This window comes from Babylonia areolata, chromosome 32, assembly GCF_041734735.1.
Source record: "Babylonia areolata isolate BAREFJ2019XMU chromosome 32, ASM4173473v1, whole genome shotgun sequence".
Taxonomy (NCBI): Eukaryota; Metazoa; Mollusca; class Gastropoda; order Neogastropoda; family Buccinidae; genus Babylonia; species Babylonia areolata.
The window spans coordinates 7,983,413-7,998,095 of NC_134907.1; the positions used below are offsets into that span (position 1 = coordinate 7,983,413).

Genomic DNA, 14,683 nt, shown 5'->3' on the forward strand with positions numbered 1-14,683 from the left:
GAACATTAAGAGATGTAAGTCATTTTTTATATGGTCGACCCAGTTGTTTAATCAAAAAAGAACAACAATTTGTATTTGTATTTCTTTTTATCACAACAGATTTCTCTGTGTGAAATTTGGGCTGCTCTCCCCGGGGAGAGCGCGTCGGTACACTACAGCGCCACCCATTTTTTTTCGTATTTTTTCCTGCGTGCAGTTTGATTTGTTTTTCCTATTCAAGTGGATTTTTCTACAGAATTTTGCCAGGAACAACCCTTTTGTTGCCGTGGGTTCTTTTACGTGCGCTAAGTGCATGCTGCACACGGGACCTCGGTTTTTCGTCTCATCCGAATGACTAGCGTCCAGACCACCACTCAAGGTCTAGTGGAGGGGGAGAAAATATCGGCGGCCGAGCCGTGATTCGAACCAGCGCACTCAGATTCTCTCGCTTCCTAGGCGGACGCGTTACCTCTAGGCCATCACTCCACACACACACACACATATATATATATATATGTGTGTGTGTGTGTGTGTGTGTGTGTGTGTGTGTGTGTGTGTGTGTGTGTGTTGACAGTTAAAGGTTCCATAGCCTCCAAGGGCCACAGGAGCAGGGAAGTGAAATTCACTGTGTCAAGGGCTCGGCACAGGAGGCCAAGAGAAAGCCCTGTCTGTTTCTCCTGCCATTTTACCATCCGAAACCGATGTCAGTGTAACAACGCAACACAACGCAACATTTGAGAAAACACGACGCAACACAGTAGCCTACTATCGCACGCACAATGCATCATGAGAACTATAAAGCAAAAATAATGCAAAACGATATATCACGGCACAAAGCATTATGAGAAATACAATGCAATATGATACAGTACAACTCAATGCAAAGCCAAAACTATACAAATAATTGTAAAACTTATGGATTAAAAACACGTGTAAAAATATACTTTAAAAACATCCATCGTAAATACATTTAAATGACAAAAAACGTCCATTCATATTTTTTTCTTAAAAAGCATAAAAAAATATTCTGAAGCTTGGGGGGGGGGGGGGGGGGGGGGGGGGGCGAAACAACTTCCAACAAACAAGCGCGTTTAATCTTGGTCAGAATTTGAAACAACTGCCGATTACAAAAAGCTGGGGTAAACACACAATGGAAATGACACACACACACACACAGATTGAAAATAATAACAATATCTGGGACGTTTGGGAATGGTATGGCAACACCACAAAATACTGCCTCATTACCACCCAGCTATAACCGTACAAAAATATGGTGGAGACTATTTGTCCCAAGCTGTACAGCACCCTGGAGGAGCTGCGACGGACGGCAGCCTTCATCGAGGACACCGGGCTGCTCATCTAACGAGAGGCGAACGAGGAAGAAGATTTGTCCCACAGGGCAGTAAGTGGGTGTGTGGGTAAAACTAAGTATGTAAGTGAGTGAGTGAGTGAGTATAAAGGTAAAACTGAGTGAGTGAGTGCGTGCGTGAGTATAAAGGTAAAACTGTAAGTAAGTGAGTGAGTGAGTGAGTATAAAAGTAGAACTGTAAGTAACTAAGTGAGCGAGTGAGTGAGTGCGAGAGTATGAAGATTGAACTCTCTGTGCGAATTACTGCCCTCTTCTTCTCTTCAGTGTAAAAAAATATTATCCTAAAAACATAGAATTCTGTCTGGTTTTCTAACAATACGACTTACACCTGGCACCATCTGTCAAAGGCCGCAGCCATTTCCTTTCAGTATTTATATATGATGGAGTCTCCCGTCGGTCCGACGGATGAGTAGGCAGGCAGGCTTCTCTCTCAGTGTGTGTCCTCATGTGGGAGAAGAGGCCGATTCTGGATGCGCAGCACTTCCCACAGGTGTTGCAAGGAAAAACGTCTCCAGGAGTTGAGCCCTGCTTCCTTCGCTCACGCTTCTCCATAATGGCCAGCGTTCTCTTGTTTTCAAACGTCTTTGTGCCACTAGAGCACAGCATCCTCCAGCGACAGCGGTCAATGGCATCAGTTTCCCAGGAAACTGATTTACATAAAAGGCGACAGAAAGACCACAAAAAATGAACACTTTCTTTACAAACCACTACAAGTAAGTCATCTGAGCAATGGAAAACAAATGTTAAAGACACATACAGCTTTTTGTTCCCATAACACGATCGATTCAGAACTGCATGCCCGGAAGCAAGAGAATTAAATTCATTTGAAAAGAAGATGAAAAATTAGGACAAGAAGTAAAAACAACATCATCAGCAGCAACAATAAAAGAACAACAACAAAGAAAATAACAGACAACAAGCTGCCATTTCAATAAACAGATAACAAAGATCAAAATGTATATTTTGGAATGTAAGTAGGGAAGTAAATATCTTGATATTTACGAATGATGAAAATGGAAGACTTGGATGTTTCGTTGTTATAGAAAAGTCGCGTCCGCGCGACTGCTCGCACACTCGCACACACACACACAGCCTCATCTCTCATGCGCGCATACTCCACCCCCCTTCGTGCACCCCCCCACCCCCTTCCTCTTTTTTTTTTCGTATGATAACACTAAACAGAGAAAAGACGTTAAACTAAACACACACAACACACACACAACAGAGAGAGACAACAATTCATCATCATCACTTATCGTTTGAAGAACAGTCATTTTGTGACCCAAACCATTATATCACCATAGTATGAATAAAATGTACAATGAAATATAAGGATTATATCATTCCACCCCTCCCTCCACTACCCCCTTTCTCCATCTCCATTTTCTGCTGCAGAGCACACAGCAACACATATCAGTCATGACAAAGGCAACAATTCATTCTTTAACGTCAAGCCATGCATGTTTTTTTTTTCTTTCTGTTCACCGTTCTGTCCTTCAGTCCACGTGACCAGCCGATTATGGTTTTGTTTGTTATTTTTTAAACAGTTTGTCCCTTCTCATCTATGAAGTTGTATGTCGAGTGATTTACTGATTCAGTGACGAAGCTGAGAACTGAAAGTATCAAGTGCAAATCACGAGAAAAAAAACCCACAAAGAAACAAAAACCCACCTGTTTGCCACAAAAATTTACTTTGAGAATCCCACTAAGTGTGAAGGATGAATGAATGAATGAATGACAGCCTGTACAAACTGCAAGTGAACTTGCATCAACTGGAGGGGAGCAATGCTGGTCTGCCATGCTTTGTAACTGCACCTGGTGTGCTGTGTGTGGTGGAAGTGTCGGTTGGGAGGGAGAGGGGGTGGGAGGGGGGGCGTCGGGGTGTGGGGGGGGGGGGGAGCTGAAACAAACCCTTCATCTGTTTGAACAGCCAGTAGGTCATTTGCATATCGTCCACCACCAATCATACTTCTCCATTCCCGCTGTCTATGTCACTTGCCACACATGAATCAGTATAAAAATAGCTCAAACCCACAGTGACAAAGAACGATTGGCCGGTAACAGTGGTCAGAGGTCACGTTATGCTAATAAGGGAAGACAGCGGAGACGTGCAGCACGCTCCATGCACAGCAGCACGTGCCTTGGAAAGTTTTGGAAGAGGGTGAGAACGGATACAGCAGTATACCCTGCAAGAAAAATTATGTTGGGCAGAACTTACCCCGCTACAGCAGTACTCGGCATGATGTGAGTTTTTAATCAATTAATAACACACAAAAAGGAGTAATTACACTTTGAATCCATGCCACGTTGGATCAGTATGGAGTGGGTTTTGATTAATTATCAACACACAAAAAAGGAGTAAGTACACTTAGAATTCCAGCCACGTTGGATCAGAGTATGGAGTGAGTTTTAAGTAATCAGCAACACAGAAAAAGGAGTAATTGCTCTTAGAATTCAAGCCACGTTGGATCAGTATGGAGTAAGTTTTTAATTGATTATCAACACAGAAAATGGAGTACTGGCTCTTAGAATTTAAGCTACATTGGATCAGTATGGAGTGAGCTTTGATTAATTATCAACACAGAAAAAGGAGTAATTGCACTTAGAACTGAAGCCACGCTCATCTGTTTTCATCAATGCTTATTCGGTTTTCACAATTATGTGTCCAAAACTCTTCGGTTCCACTGCAGTAGAAATAACTGTGTGATGCTACAGAATCAGTAGCTAACCAAGTTTAGAGTGAACTGAAAATAAGTAGCAGGTTTCTATCTTTGTGATCTGGGAAAGAGCTCCACAGATTAGTCGTGGGCAAAACAAAAGATGGTCGAAACGTTTGAGTTTGAATAACTTGGTGGCAATTCTTCTCTAATGGTTCACGCCATGCTGAGAAACTAGCTCCCAGACCACTACTCAAGTTCTAATGGAGGGTGGGGGTAGGGGGACCACTACTGGCCTTGCCTTGCCTTGTGCCTTGCCTTGTCTCGCCTTGCCTTGTCTTGTCTTGCCTTGCCTTGTGTCTTGCCTTGTCTTCTCTTGCCTTGCCTTGCCTTGCCTTGCCTTGCCTTGTCTCGCCTTGCCTTGTCTTGTCTTGCCTTGTCTTGCCTTGCTTTGTCTTGCCCTGCCCTGCCCTTTCCTGCCCTGCCCTGCCCTGCCCTGCCCTGCCCTGTCCTGTCCTGTCCTGTCCTGCCCTGCCCTGCCCTGTCCTGTCCTGTCCTGACGTCAAGGAGCGGTCTCGTAGCCCCGTTCTTTGGCTTCGTTCTTGTCCACCTCCTCCACGAGGTCGGTCCTCCCGTATCTGTTCAGAACCTCCTTCAGATCCGTGACGGTGGCCTTGCTACCCTTGAGCTGCAGCCACCTGGAGAGACCTTCGGAGTATCTTCGAGCCGCTTCTCTGGGGAAGCGCTCTTCGATCTCGGTGACGATGTTTCTGGGAAGTAGGTCCATCAGTATGTTCATACCTTCTGTTCCCAGGTTGTTGGCGATGAGCATTATTGTTGATTTCTTGACGTCTGCACACCAAACAGTGAAGAATAACTGATTGTAGGTGGCAGGACTGGCAGGACCATGTGTATAACAGTGGTAGACTTGCACATTGTACATTTTTCGAGAAAACGCACAAGATAGAACCTTACCCTGGCATAAAAATGAATAGATAATTATGTAAAGAGTGCTTTAAGGAAACAGATTCGTTTTCTCTGATATTGCTTGTCATTGTTTTAGCTACAGAAACGTAAGTGAACAGGAAATTACGCCTGTGCAATCAGGCTAAAGAAGTATTTGTTTTCTTACCCTGCTGTTCATCATCTCAGAGTGAAATTAATTCCTCCAATGTATTATACAGAACTATGTCATTTTAGGCTAAATATGTTGTTGTCAACAAGAAATGAGACAGGTCTTTCAAAAGAAATTTAGCTATGTATATTTATGAAGCAAGCAAGACGCTACGTACTGAAGTCTCTTAATATTCGTCTGTAGAGCTTATGTCTGTTAACTGTTACCTTTGTTAGTGAGAATTGTGTATTGTGTTATTTTGTATTAGCCACTTCAGTATGGGGCCAAGGCCTTAATCTGAATAAAGGGGGGGGGGGGGGGGGAACAAAAACACCAAACAGTTTTTTTTTAATTTGTTTTTAAAGGCATCACTTTTGGGTTTGGCTTCAGAACTGAATCTGAGGTCATTATCGATGGGCATTGCTGTTATACAAATTCTGCAAATCCCCGAACCCGGCATCACTCTCTCTCTCTCTCTCTCTCTCTCTCTCTCTCTCTCTCTCTCTATATATATATATATATATATATATATATATATACTTTATTGAGCGAAAGTTTGAGTGGCAACATCGCAACACAGCTATGATCGCGAGGTCACTCTTATTATCACTTTGCAAATCTCAAGTATGCTTTGAATGATTTACAATTAACCTCCCCCCCCCACCTCCTGTTTGCTGTGGAAATTCTGTAGCTGGAGGAAAACTTCTGCTGCATTTTATTTTAAACAATAGTCTGTTTACTGAACAACAAAGCGACAGCGTCTTTATTCTTGATACTCGCAAGCGAATGTTCTCAATGTCACCAAGAAAATAAGCTGCTTTTACGTGTATGACCGTTTTTACCCCGCCATGTAGGCAGCCATGCTCCGCTTTCGGGGGTGTGCATGCTGGGCATGTTCTTGTTTCTATAATCCACCGAACGCTGACATAGATTGCAGGATCTTTAACGTGCGTATTTGATCTTCTGCTTGCCGTATACACACGAAGGGGGTTCAGGCACTAGTAGGTCTGCACATATGTTGACCTGGGAGATGGGAAAAATCTCCACCATTTACCCACCAGGCGCCGTCACCGAGATTCGAACCCGGGACCCTCAGATCGAAAGTCCAACGCTTTAACCACTCGGCTGTTGCGCCCGTCAAACAGCAGTCCATTTTCTGAACAACAAAGCGATTGAATCTTTAAACTTGATTCTCACATTCAAACGTTTTGTCAACAAGAAAACTTAAGTTGCATCTTAGACAATAGTCTTTACTGAACAACAAAGTGATATCAATTTTTCCGAACGCTCTGACGCCTCCTTGAGTAACTGAACTGAACTGCTCCCACGCCGTTTATTCCTATCCCTTACACACGGCCACGGCAACATTCTGGTTCGTCCGTCGTTGTGCAAGCGGCGGCAGTCCACAGGAAACCATCGGTGTCAGACCGCAAGGAGGCCACACGCCAGAGGAGACCCTGCATTGCTGCTGAGTCGTTTCAGTGGGTGTTCAGTGGTCCATGTTCTGATTTAACATACGCAGGACACCCCCAGTGACGACACAAATCGCTTTGCCAGCCTGACTGAGTGAGCGCCTTTTCACTCTCCAGAGTGGAGACTGCCACCACGTCCTTCCGACACAGTCCCCCATGAATATGTCAACATCGAAGGCTTTTACCGGTCTGAACCCAAGCACGGAAGTGGAGGGGGATCGAAACTGATGTCACCATGAGAGCAGAGCATAGAACACCACATAATTTGGAACAATTAAACGATCTTATATCCATTTCTAGATATTTACAAGCGAAATATTTAAGTCGCGTTTTATCAAACAGCAGTCTTTTTTATTCTATTTGTCTTCTGAAAAAACAACTAAGCGATTGGACCTAGAATACTGATACACAGCATGGTCTGGTGTATGGTCTGCCAAAAATAATATCTCTGTACCAAAGTATAGACAATAAAGTCTGTGTATTCGCATTCGTGATACTCACAAGCGAACGTTATGTCACCACGGGGGAAGTCGCACTCCTCGGCAGGTGCCCCTTGGGCTCCAGGCAAGGCCAGCTGGGAGGTGGCAGAGGGGGGACCGAACGGAAATGGCGATATCAGTCCCGGCACCAACCCTGACTGCTTCAGCATCTCCTTGGGGATGGTGTGCGTGGTCTGGACCTGTGTGGTCGTCACCAGTTCTCCTTTCTTTTCCTCCAGACTCTGCTGCACCGTATAGGACCTGTCAATCAATCAATCAATCAATCAATCAATCAAAAACACTTTATTAATCCACATGGACCTGGTCACAAGTCAAGACTAATTCCAAAAAGACGCCATAGGGGTGAGGGTGGGGTGGAGGGGGGGTACATGGAAACAAACAACAATAGGACTTGGTCACAAGTCAAGTCAAGAATTATTCCAAAAGGACGCCAAGGTGGTTGCATGGAAACAAACAAACAACAATAGGACCTGGTCACAAGTCAAGTCAAGAATTATTCCAAAAGGACGCCAAGGTGGTTACATGGAAACAAACAACAATAGGACCTGGTCACAAGTCAAGTCAAGAATTATTCCAAAAGGACGCCAAGGTGGTTGCATGGAAACAAACAACAATAGGACCTGGTCACAAGTCGAGTCAAGCCTTATTCCAAAACGACGCCGAATTATTCCAAAAGGACGCCAAGGTGGTTGCATGGAAACAAACAACAATAGGACCTGGTCACAAGTCGAGTCAAGCCTTATTCCAAAACGACGCCATGAAACAAACAACAACAACAGAGACAAAGGCATACAAGAAATGCCGACAGTGTGTGTGGCGAGATTACACAGAACATAATGAACATGTAAGTAAATGGAATAATGCCGTCTTAAGATATTATTTGAACAGAAAACCACCTCTAACACAATCTGCATTGACGATAACAAACAGTGTGTACAGAAATCAAGCCAGTTAGAAATATTCTATAGATATTTCAGTAAAGTTGCCATGTTCTTTTTCATAAACAAATGAGAGCACTTAAGTGTTTGGGATTCTGTTTTAATATGCCTTTTACAAATGTCTTCTACCTTGTCTGAAAAAAACAACCAACATCGAAATATAAAATCATGATGGAACTCATCACCAATATCAACAAATAGTAAAGTGAAGTGACTCTCCCCATTTACAACGTACACAATTTCAAGTCAATGCTGCTTATGCTTGTGATTCAGCTGGCGCACAGGTAAATATCAGGTACATTGAAATAAACCCAGACACTTCCTCAGATACAGGAAGCTTCGGGTTTGTCCTTATACCAGCCATTTGACATGTGCATACAACAGCAATGCCAGAAGAAACGTGCAAACACAAATGAGCTTTTATTTAAGACTGGCATAGCCATTTAAAATCCCGAATAAGCAAGATCGTTCAAAGATCATTCAAGTCACCTGGTCACGGCTTTTTGGGACGTTCTATCCACGTCCGACAAGCTTTGGTCCCCACGAGCCCTGGGGGTTAACGGAAGACTGGTAGAGAACCGGAAGCCGCTCCCCCCGTTTCCATGGTGACTTTTGTTTGGTGACAGGAAGTGGCCAGAATGTTCCTGAACAAGCGGAGACAGGGAGCGTGCTGTTGATGAGCCGCCGCCACCACCACCACCACCGGGTCGGAACTGCTGTCTAACTGGACGACTGCCGTTCCCATTTCGTTGCTGCCCTATGTCCATATTTTGGGGCAAAACCTTCACAGGACTCAGCTTCACTTTCAGGTTGGGTTGAAGACGATGTGTACGTCTGGAAGCTACCGGGTCAGAAAGGTAGCCATCCTGTCTGGTGGACGAAGGAAGTGTGGACCCAGCGTCAGAAGGATCCCCGTCACACAGATCCATGGAGTGCAGTGACGATGCCAGCTCCTCCTGGTCGTTCCTCCCGTCGTGGACTGGCGTGGAGTGGCGGAGTGATGATGAGCTGGTGGTGGGTCCTTCGGCCTGCCCCCTGCCCGAAGGAGGCGTCGTCGTTATTGTATGTATGTGTGGTGTGTGTGTGTGTGTGTGTGTGTGTGTGCTGTGGTATGTTGTGTGTGTTGTGTGTGTGTGCGTGTGTGTGTGTGTGTGTTGTGTTGTGGTGTGTGTGTGTTGTGTGTGTGTGCTGTGTGTGTGTGTGTTGTGTTGTGGTGTGTGTGTTGTGTTGTGTGTGTGTGTGTGTGTGTGTGTTGTGTGTGTGTGTGTGTGTGTGTGTGTGTTTTGTGTGTGTGTGTGTTGTGTGTGCGTGTGCTGATCCGACTATCTGAGCTAGACTTTGATTTTTGTGGATTGTGCATTGCCAAATTTGATTTCAGCGGTGAGTGCCTTTCCCAAAGTACGTCCCCACTCTCGTCCAAGAAGGCTTTAGAAAAGTTAGCGTTGGGACAGTCCCCAAAGGCCAACTAGCTCCCAAGACTGCAGCACTAAGAGCTAGGAAATTCTTGCACCAAACATATATACAAATATGCATACGTACATATATACAGACAGACAGACAAAAAGTTTGTTTTTTTATGCACATATATATATACTTATAGAGGCACCTGTACACACAGATTTTATTCCACTAATGTTTACATGTAATGTATACAATACACATCATGGTGTAAAATACTCATACCTTCTTCCTTACATGACAAATCCGTTATTATTGTCGTTTTTGCTCGTCTTCTGTATTTTAACAAAAGCCCCTAGAAATTTTATGCAGCAGTGTTTATAAAACGAGTAATAAATACGTCAATAATGTACATAGACTTTTTGTCCTCCCACCAACTTGGATGTCCATCCTTCACTCGTCCAAGTCAATAAGTACAAAGCATGAACTGAGAAAACAAACAGACAACAACAAACAAAAACAGAGTTATATACGAAAGAACGACGGCCACAGACGGGTGCAATAGCCGAGTGGTTAAAGCGTTGGACTTTCATTCTGAGGGTCCCGAGTTCGAATCTCGGTAACGGCGCCTGGTGGGTAAAGAGTGGATATTTTTCCCATCTCCCAGGTCAACGTAAGTTCAGACCTGCTTAGTGCCTGAACCCCCTTCGTGTACATACGCATGCAGAAGATCAAATACGCACGTTAAAGATCCTGTAATCCGTCCTGTAATCCATGTCAGCGTTCGGTGGGTTGTGGAAACAAGAACATACCCAGCATGCACACCCCCGAAAGCGGAGTATGGCTGCCTTCACGGCGGGGTAAAAACGGCCATACACGTAAAAGCCCAGTCGTGTATCATACGAGTGAACGTGGGAGTTGCAGCCGACGAACGAAGACGAAGAAGAAAAAAAAGAAATCCTTCCGTAATCCCTCATCCGTCCTTCTGTCGTTTCTGTTCTCGGATCAGTTAAAGCATTAACTTAGAAAAGAAACAGACCGTCCCCCCCCCAACCCCCCCTCCCCCGCCCCCCCACCCCCACAAAAAAGTGATACGAAAGAAAGACATACGTCCTCCGATCTCTCAAGTTGGAAGACTGACTCCTACTCATCTTCCCCTGTACGGGAGAGGACGAGGGGAAGACGGGCATGGATTCCGACTTGCACGTGCTGCACACGTAGGGCCATGGGGCTGGTGATGGGGGTGTCTGTGGGGTGCTCTCCGTGCTGTCCGTGCTGCCCGTGCCGTAGGGGGGGAACTGGTGGCTCAGCGGTCCGCTGCAGGCCTGAAGGCCGCTCGGGGTGGGCAGCTGGTCATGGGGCCAAGGCTGCTGCTGCACCGACGGCACCTCGTCCGCTTCCTCACCACGTGGATCTGTTCACGCGCACGCGCACGCGCGCGCGCGCACACACACACACACACACACACACATTCACACACATTCACACACACACACACACGTAACACAAAAAATATACACGCATAATACACACAATATATACAAGTTCACACACACACGCACGCACGCACGCACGCACACAATACATACACACAATATACAACTTCAGCATACAACAACACATGCACACACACATTCACGATATATATACACAATACATTCACGCATGGACACACACACACACACACACACACACACACACACACACACACACACCAAAATACTGCTGCTGATGATGATAATAATGATGATGAATATGAAGATGATGACAATAACAACAACAATAACAATAACAGCACCAATCACCATAATCATCAACAACAACAACAACAACGAAAGGACACACTTTGGACCACTTTGTGGACCACTTTGTGGATCACTCTGGGCAAAAAACCAAACCAAACCAAAACGCACCACACTTACTGGCCCAGTAAATCCTTCCCCCGTCACACATCACCATCACCCTTTCCGCAGGCCTGTAGTCGTCCTCCGAGCAGCACACGTAGATCGGTACCCTCCCGAAACAGGATGACGTGAAGCAAAAGCTCTTCTGGCGCTGCACCAGCACTCTGGAGTTCATGGCCACCCCGGCCTCGCGTAGAGTGGCCCCGTGGGCAAGAACCTTCCGGCGGTGGAGAGCTTTGAACGTGATGACCCCCGAGAAAGGGGGAGACTCCTGCTCCGTGGTCCTTGCTCCTCCGTCGTGTCCGGGCGTCTGTCTGAAGGGACTGTCCTTGTGGGGGGCACAGACGTAGGCAATGAGATGCCCCACAGTGGTGACGTTGACGTCGTCCACCACTACCTCCTCCCAGTGATCGCACCCCACCAGCCTCACCCGGACACGGATACGGTTGGGAAGAACCAGCGCCTTCACCGTGTCGCCGGTCCGCAAACGGGAGCCCCTCAGGTCGAGGGATTCGTCGAGGCGGGCGTCTTTGTGGTGAAGGTCGACGCAGTGGAACGGCATGCCCAGAACGGAACACACGTGCTCTTTCAGCCTCTGCACGAGCTCATACCTATGCATGAGCACGGGCCATGGCGCTGAGTAGCACGGTTCGTGCAGCTGCACGTGCAGCTCAATTTGTGGACGTTGCTCCACGTCAACCGTGCAGGGTGGGTTCCTGAGTAAAAGCTCCAGGACTGTGTCCTGTTCGATTTTCTTGTCGGAAATAAACATTTTAAAGGACAGAGGGTCTTTGTGGACCACTTTGGACACTTCCCGTCGGAGAGTGTGAGCAGTGGTGGTTGTCGGTGAAAGCAGGATGACGCTTTCTGACTTGAAATGCTTTCTGGAGTCGGACCGGAAGTTGAGTTTGACCAGCACGGAATCCGGAGGTTGGAAATGCACGTAAAACGTGTCCTCGCTTTGGCGTGCCTCCAGCGAGAACTGGTCTTCTTTAGGGTACAGCACGGTCGTCAACAGTTTGTCAGAAGGTGCAATGGTATCCCCGTTGGTGAACCAAACATTGTGCGAATCAGTGACAGTGCAGTGGTCTCCGAGCTGGTTTTCTTGAAAAACCTGTAGGAATTTCTCCTTGACTTCCTGAACATAATCTGTACTTCTGCAGTCGATGTAGAACACTTGTTCACTGCAAGGACTCCGTCGACAGACGAATTTCAAAGTTAAAGTCTCCACTCGCGTCAGCTGCAGTTCTTGGAAGTCTTGCAGGTCGTTGAAGGGGTAAGGACTGTCCAGTCGTTGACCGTTTTGCAGAAGACACACCTGGCAGGAGGGCGGGTGTTTCAAGGTCTTCTCCACCCACTGCTTACACATACCTAACCCTGAACTCAAACTGACGTCCCGACCGACAAGGAGACATGTTTTGCCTTCATGTTCGTTGTTGTTGACGAAGTTGACGATCACAGCCAAGTGCTGTGCAGTGTCCTTGATGATCACAGCAGGCGCGGGTTCGTTAAGCAGCTGAAGCACGTGAATGTCGTCCTCGCTGCATTTAAAATATGCAGCCGCATGTGTCTTGAAGTCCTCTTGCTCAGGACGATGCGGGATGTCTTCGGATGAAAACTTCTGGATTCCGGGCTCCTTTCCTCTCAAATCCAAACAGCATCGACGATAAAATGCTTGACCATCATGTGGATCTCTGAATTTTCGTTGACACAGAGAAAAACTACCTGAAATCAAGACAGAAGTATATAATATCAGCTGCGTTACTGAATTAGGCATAGCCAATGACAAACACGGACAATAAATACCATAATTGTTATCATTTCAGAAGAACTTGCGCGATTCAAACTACGAAGATAGACTAGTCTCGAAACCAAACCACAACATTTCCATTTTAAACTCAAATACCGAGACCAAACAAAACAAATCCAAGCCATACCCTGAAACACGTATATCTTCCTACACATTTCGTGTAGCTATTGTGAGGGTGAATAATGAATAAATCAATTGCTATAGTCATATAAGTTTACTTTGTTTCATCTAACTGAATGTTGTTAGTTAATTTTCCTAATTGTCATGTTAGAAAAACAGGATAGAAGGAAGACAGACACAAATTCAAACAACTAGTCCGAAGAGACAGAAAAACAATCTTGATCCAAATAACATGAATGCTGGTAATTCTGCTACTGACTAAAGATGACAACCAGTGACATATTTCTAAACAAGACAGGCAAGGCCCTCAAGACTCACGTGTGATAACCACTTAATTAATCCAAACAAAACTGCAAAGCAGATCACTGGGGAAAAAGACAGTTCGGTATGACCATGACCTTTGACCTCTAAATTTACAGCACATTAACGTTCTGGCCAAGATAAAACACCGTACTATTTTTAAGGAAAATTGGATGAAAACTCAGATTTTATCACATTTCTACATTTTTCTAATACGCCATGCTGTGGCCTTGATCCTTGACCCCTGACCTTGTCCATTTACACGAATTCTGTTCTCATCATGACCAATCGTTCCAAATTTCATGAATGTTATTTCTCTCTTGCACATTGAAACGTTTCCTTCCAATATCATATGCCTTTTTTTTTTCATTTTGACCTTTAACCCTTTCACCGCCAAGCTCGCATTTATGCACAAGCGTGGTAGAGGACCCATGTCACTGAAAGGTGACCAGTCATTGGTCTGTTATCCATGAACCTACTGCTCTTAATGTTCAGTGGTAGGATAGGCCATATTTTCTATACATCGAAGGGGGAATCCCCAACTATTCTTAGCCACTGTCTTTTCTGTGTTTATACCACAAGGGAATTTTGCACTCTAAATTGACTGGCAGTGAAAGGGTTAGCCTCTGATTTAGGATTTCTTAGGGGCCATGCTGTACCCACCACCACTGACAATACCATTTTGATTAAAATGGGAAGTAAGACATGACCTCTATCAAGCTTTTTTATTTTTCTGTTTTACCAAATGACCTTGACCTTTGACAGTCATCCTGCTTACAGCCCCTCAAAACGGAGTATGGCTGCCTACATGGCGGGGTAAAAACGGCCCTGCACGTAAAAGCCCATTCGTGTACTTACGATTGTACGTGGGAGTTGCAGCCCACGAACGAAGAAGAAGAATCATGCTTAGCATATTATCCTCATAAATCGGATGGTTTCAAAGGACTTACTCATCATACCTATCATCTTGCCAAGTTTGCTTCCTATGCCTCAGGAGGTAGCAGATAAAGTGTTAACTCTAAAGTTTATCACAGACAGACAGACAAACACACACACACACTCACTCTCTCTCTCGTTACACACGTGAGTCAAAAAGGACGCCCATTCAAACCCACACCC

The 14,683-nt window shown here is 45.4% G+C and overlaps 1 protein-coding gene across 1 annotated transcript in view; it reads right to left on the reverse strand.

Annotated features, from left to right (window-relative positions):
• Positions 1-1,034: 1,034 nt before the first annotated feature.
• Positions 1,035-14,683, reverse strand: part of LOC143276542 (uncharacterized) — an 18,979-nt gene continuing 5,330 nt past the window's right edge. Inside the window, exons 3-7 of the mRNA XM_076581102.1 lie at positions 11,353-13,059; positions 10,541-10,844; positions 8,522-9,067; positions 7,096-7,334; positions 1,035-4,860 (exon numbers count right to left, since the gene is read on the reverse strand). Of these exons, the coding sequence (XP_076437217.1) occupies positions 4,571-4,860; positions 7,096-7,334; positions 8,522-9,067; positions 10,541-10,844; positions 11,353-13,059 (3,086 nt within the window). The 3' untranslated portion in view covers positions 1,035-4,570. The remainder of the gene's footprint in view (positions 4,861-7,095; positions 7,335-8,521; positions 9,068-10,540; positions 10,845-11,352; positions 13,060-14,683) is intronic.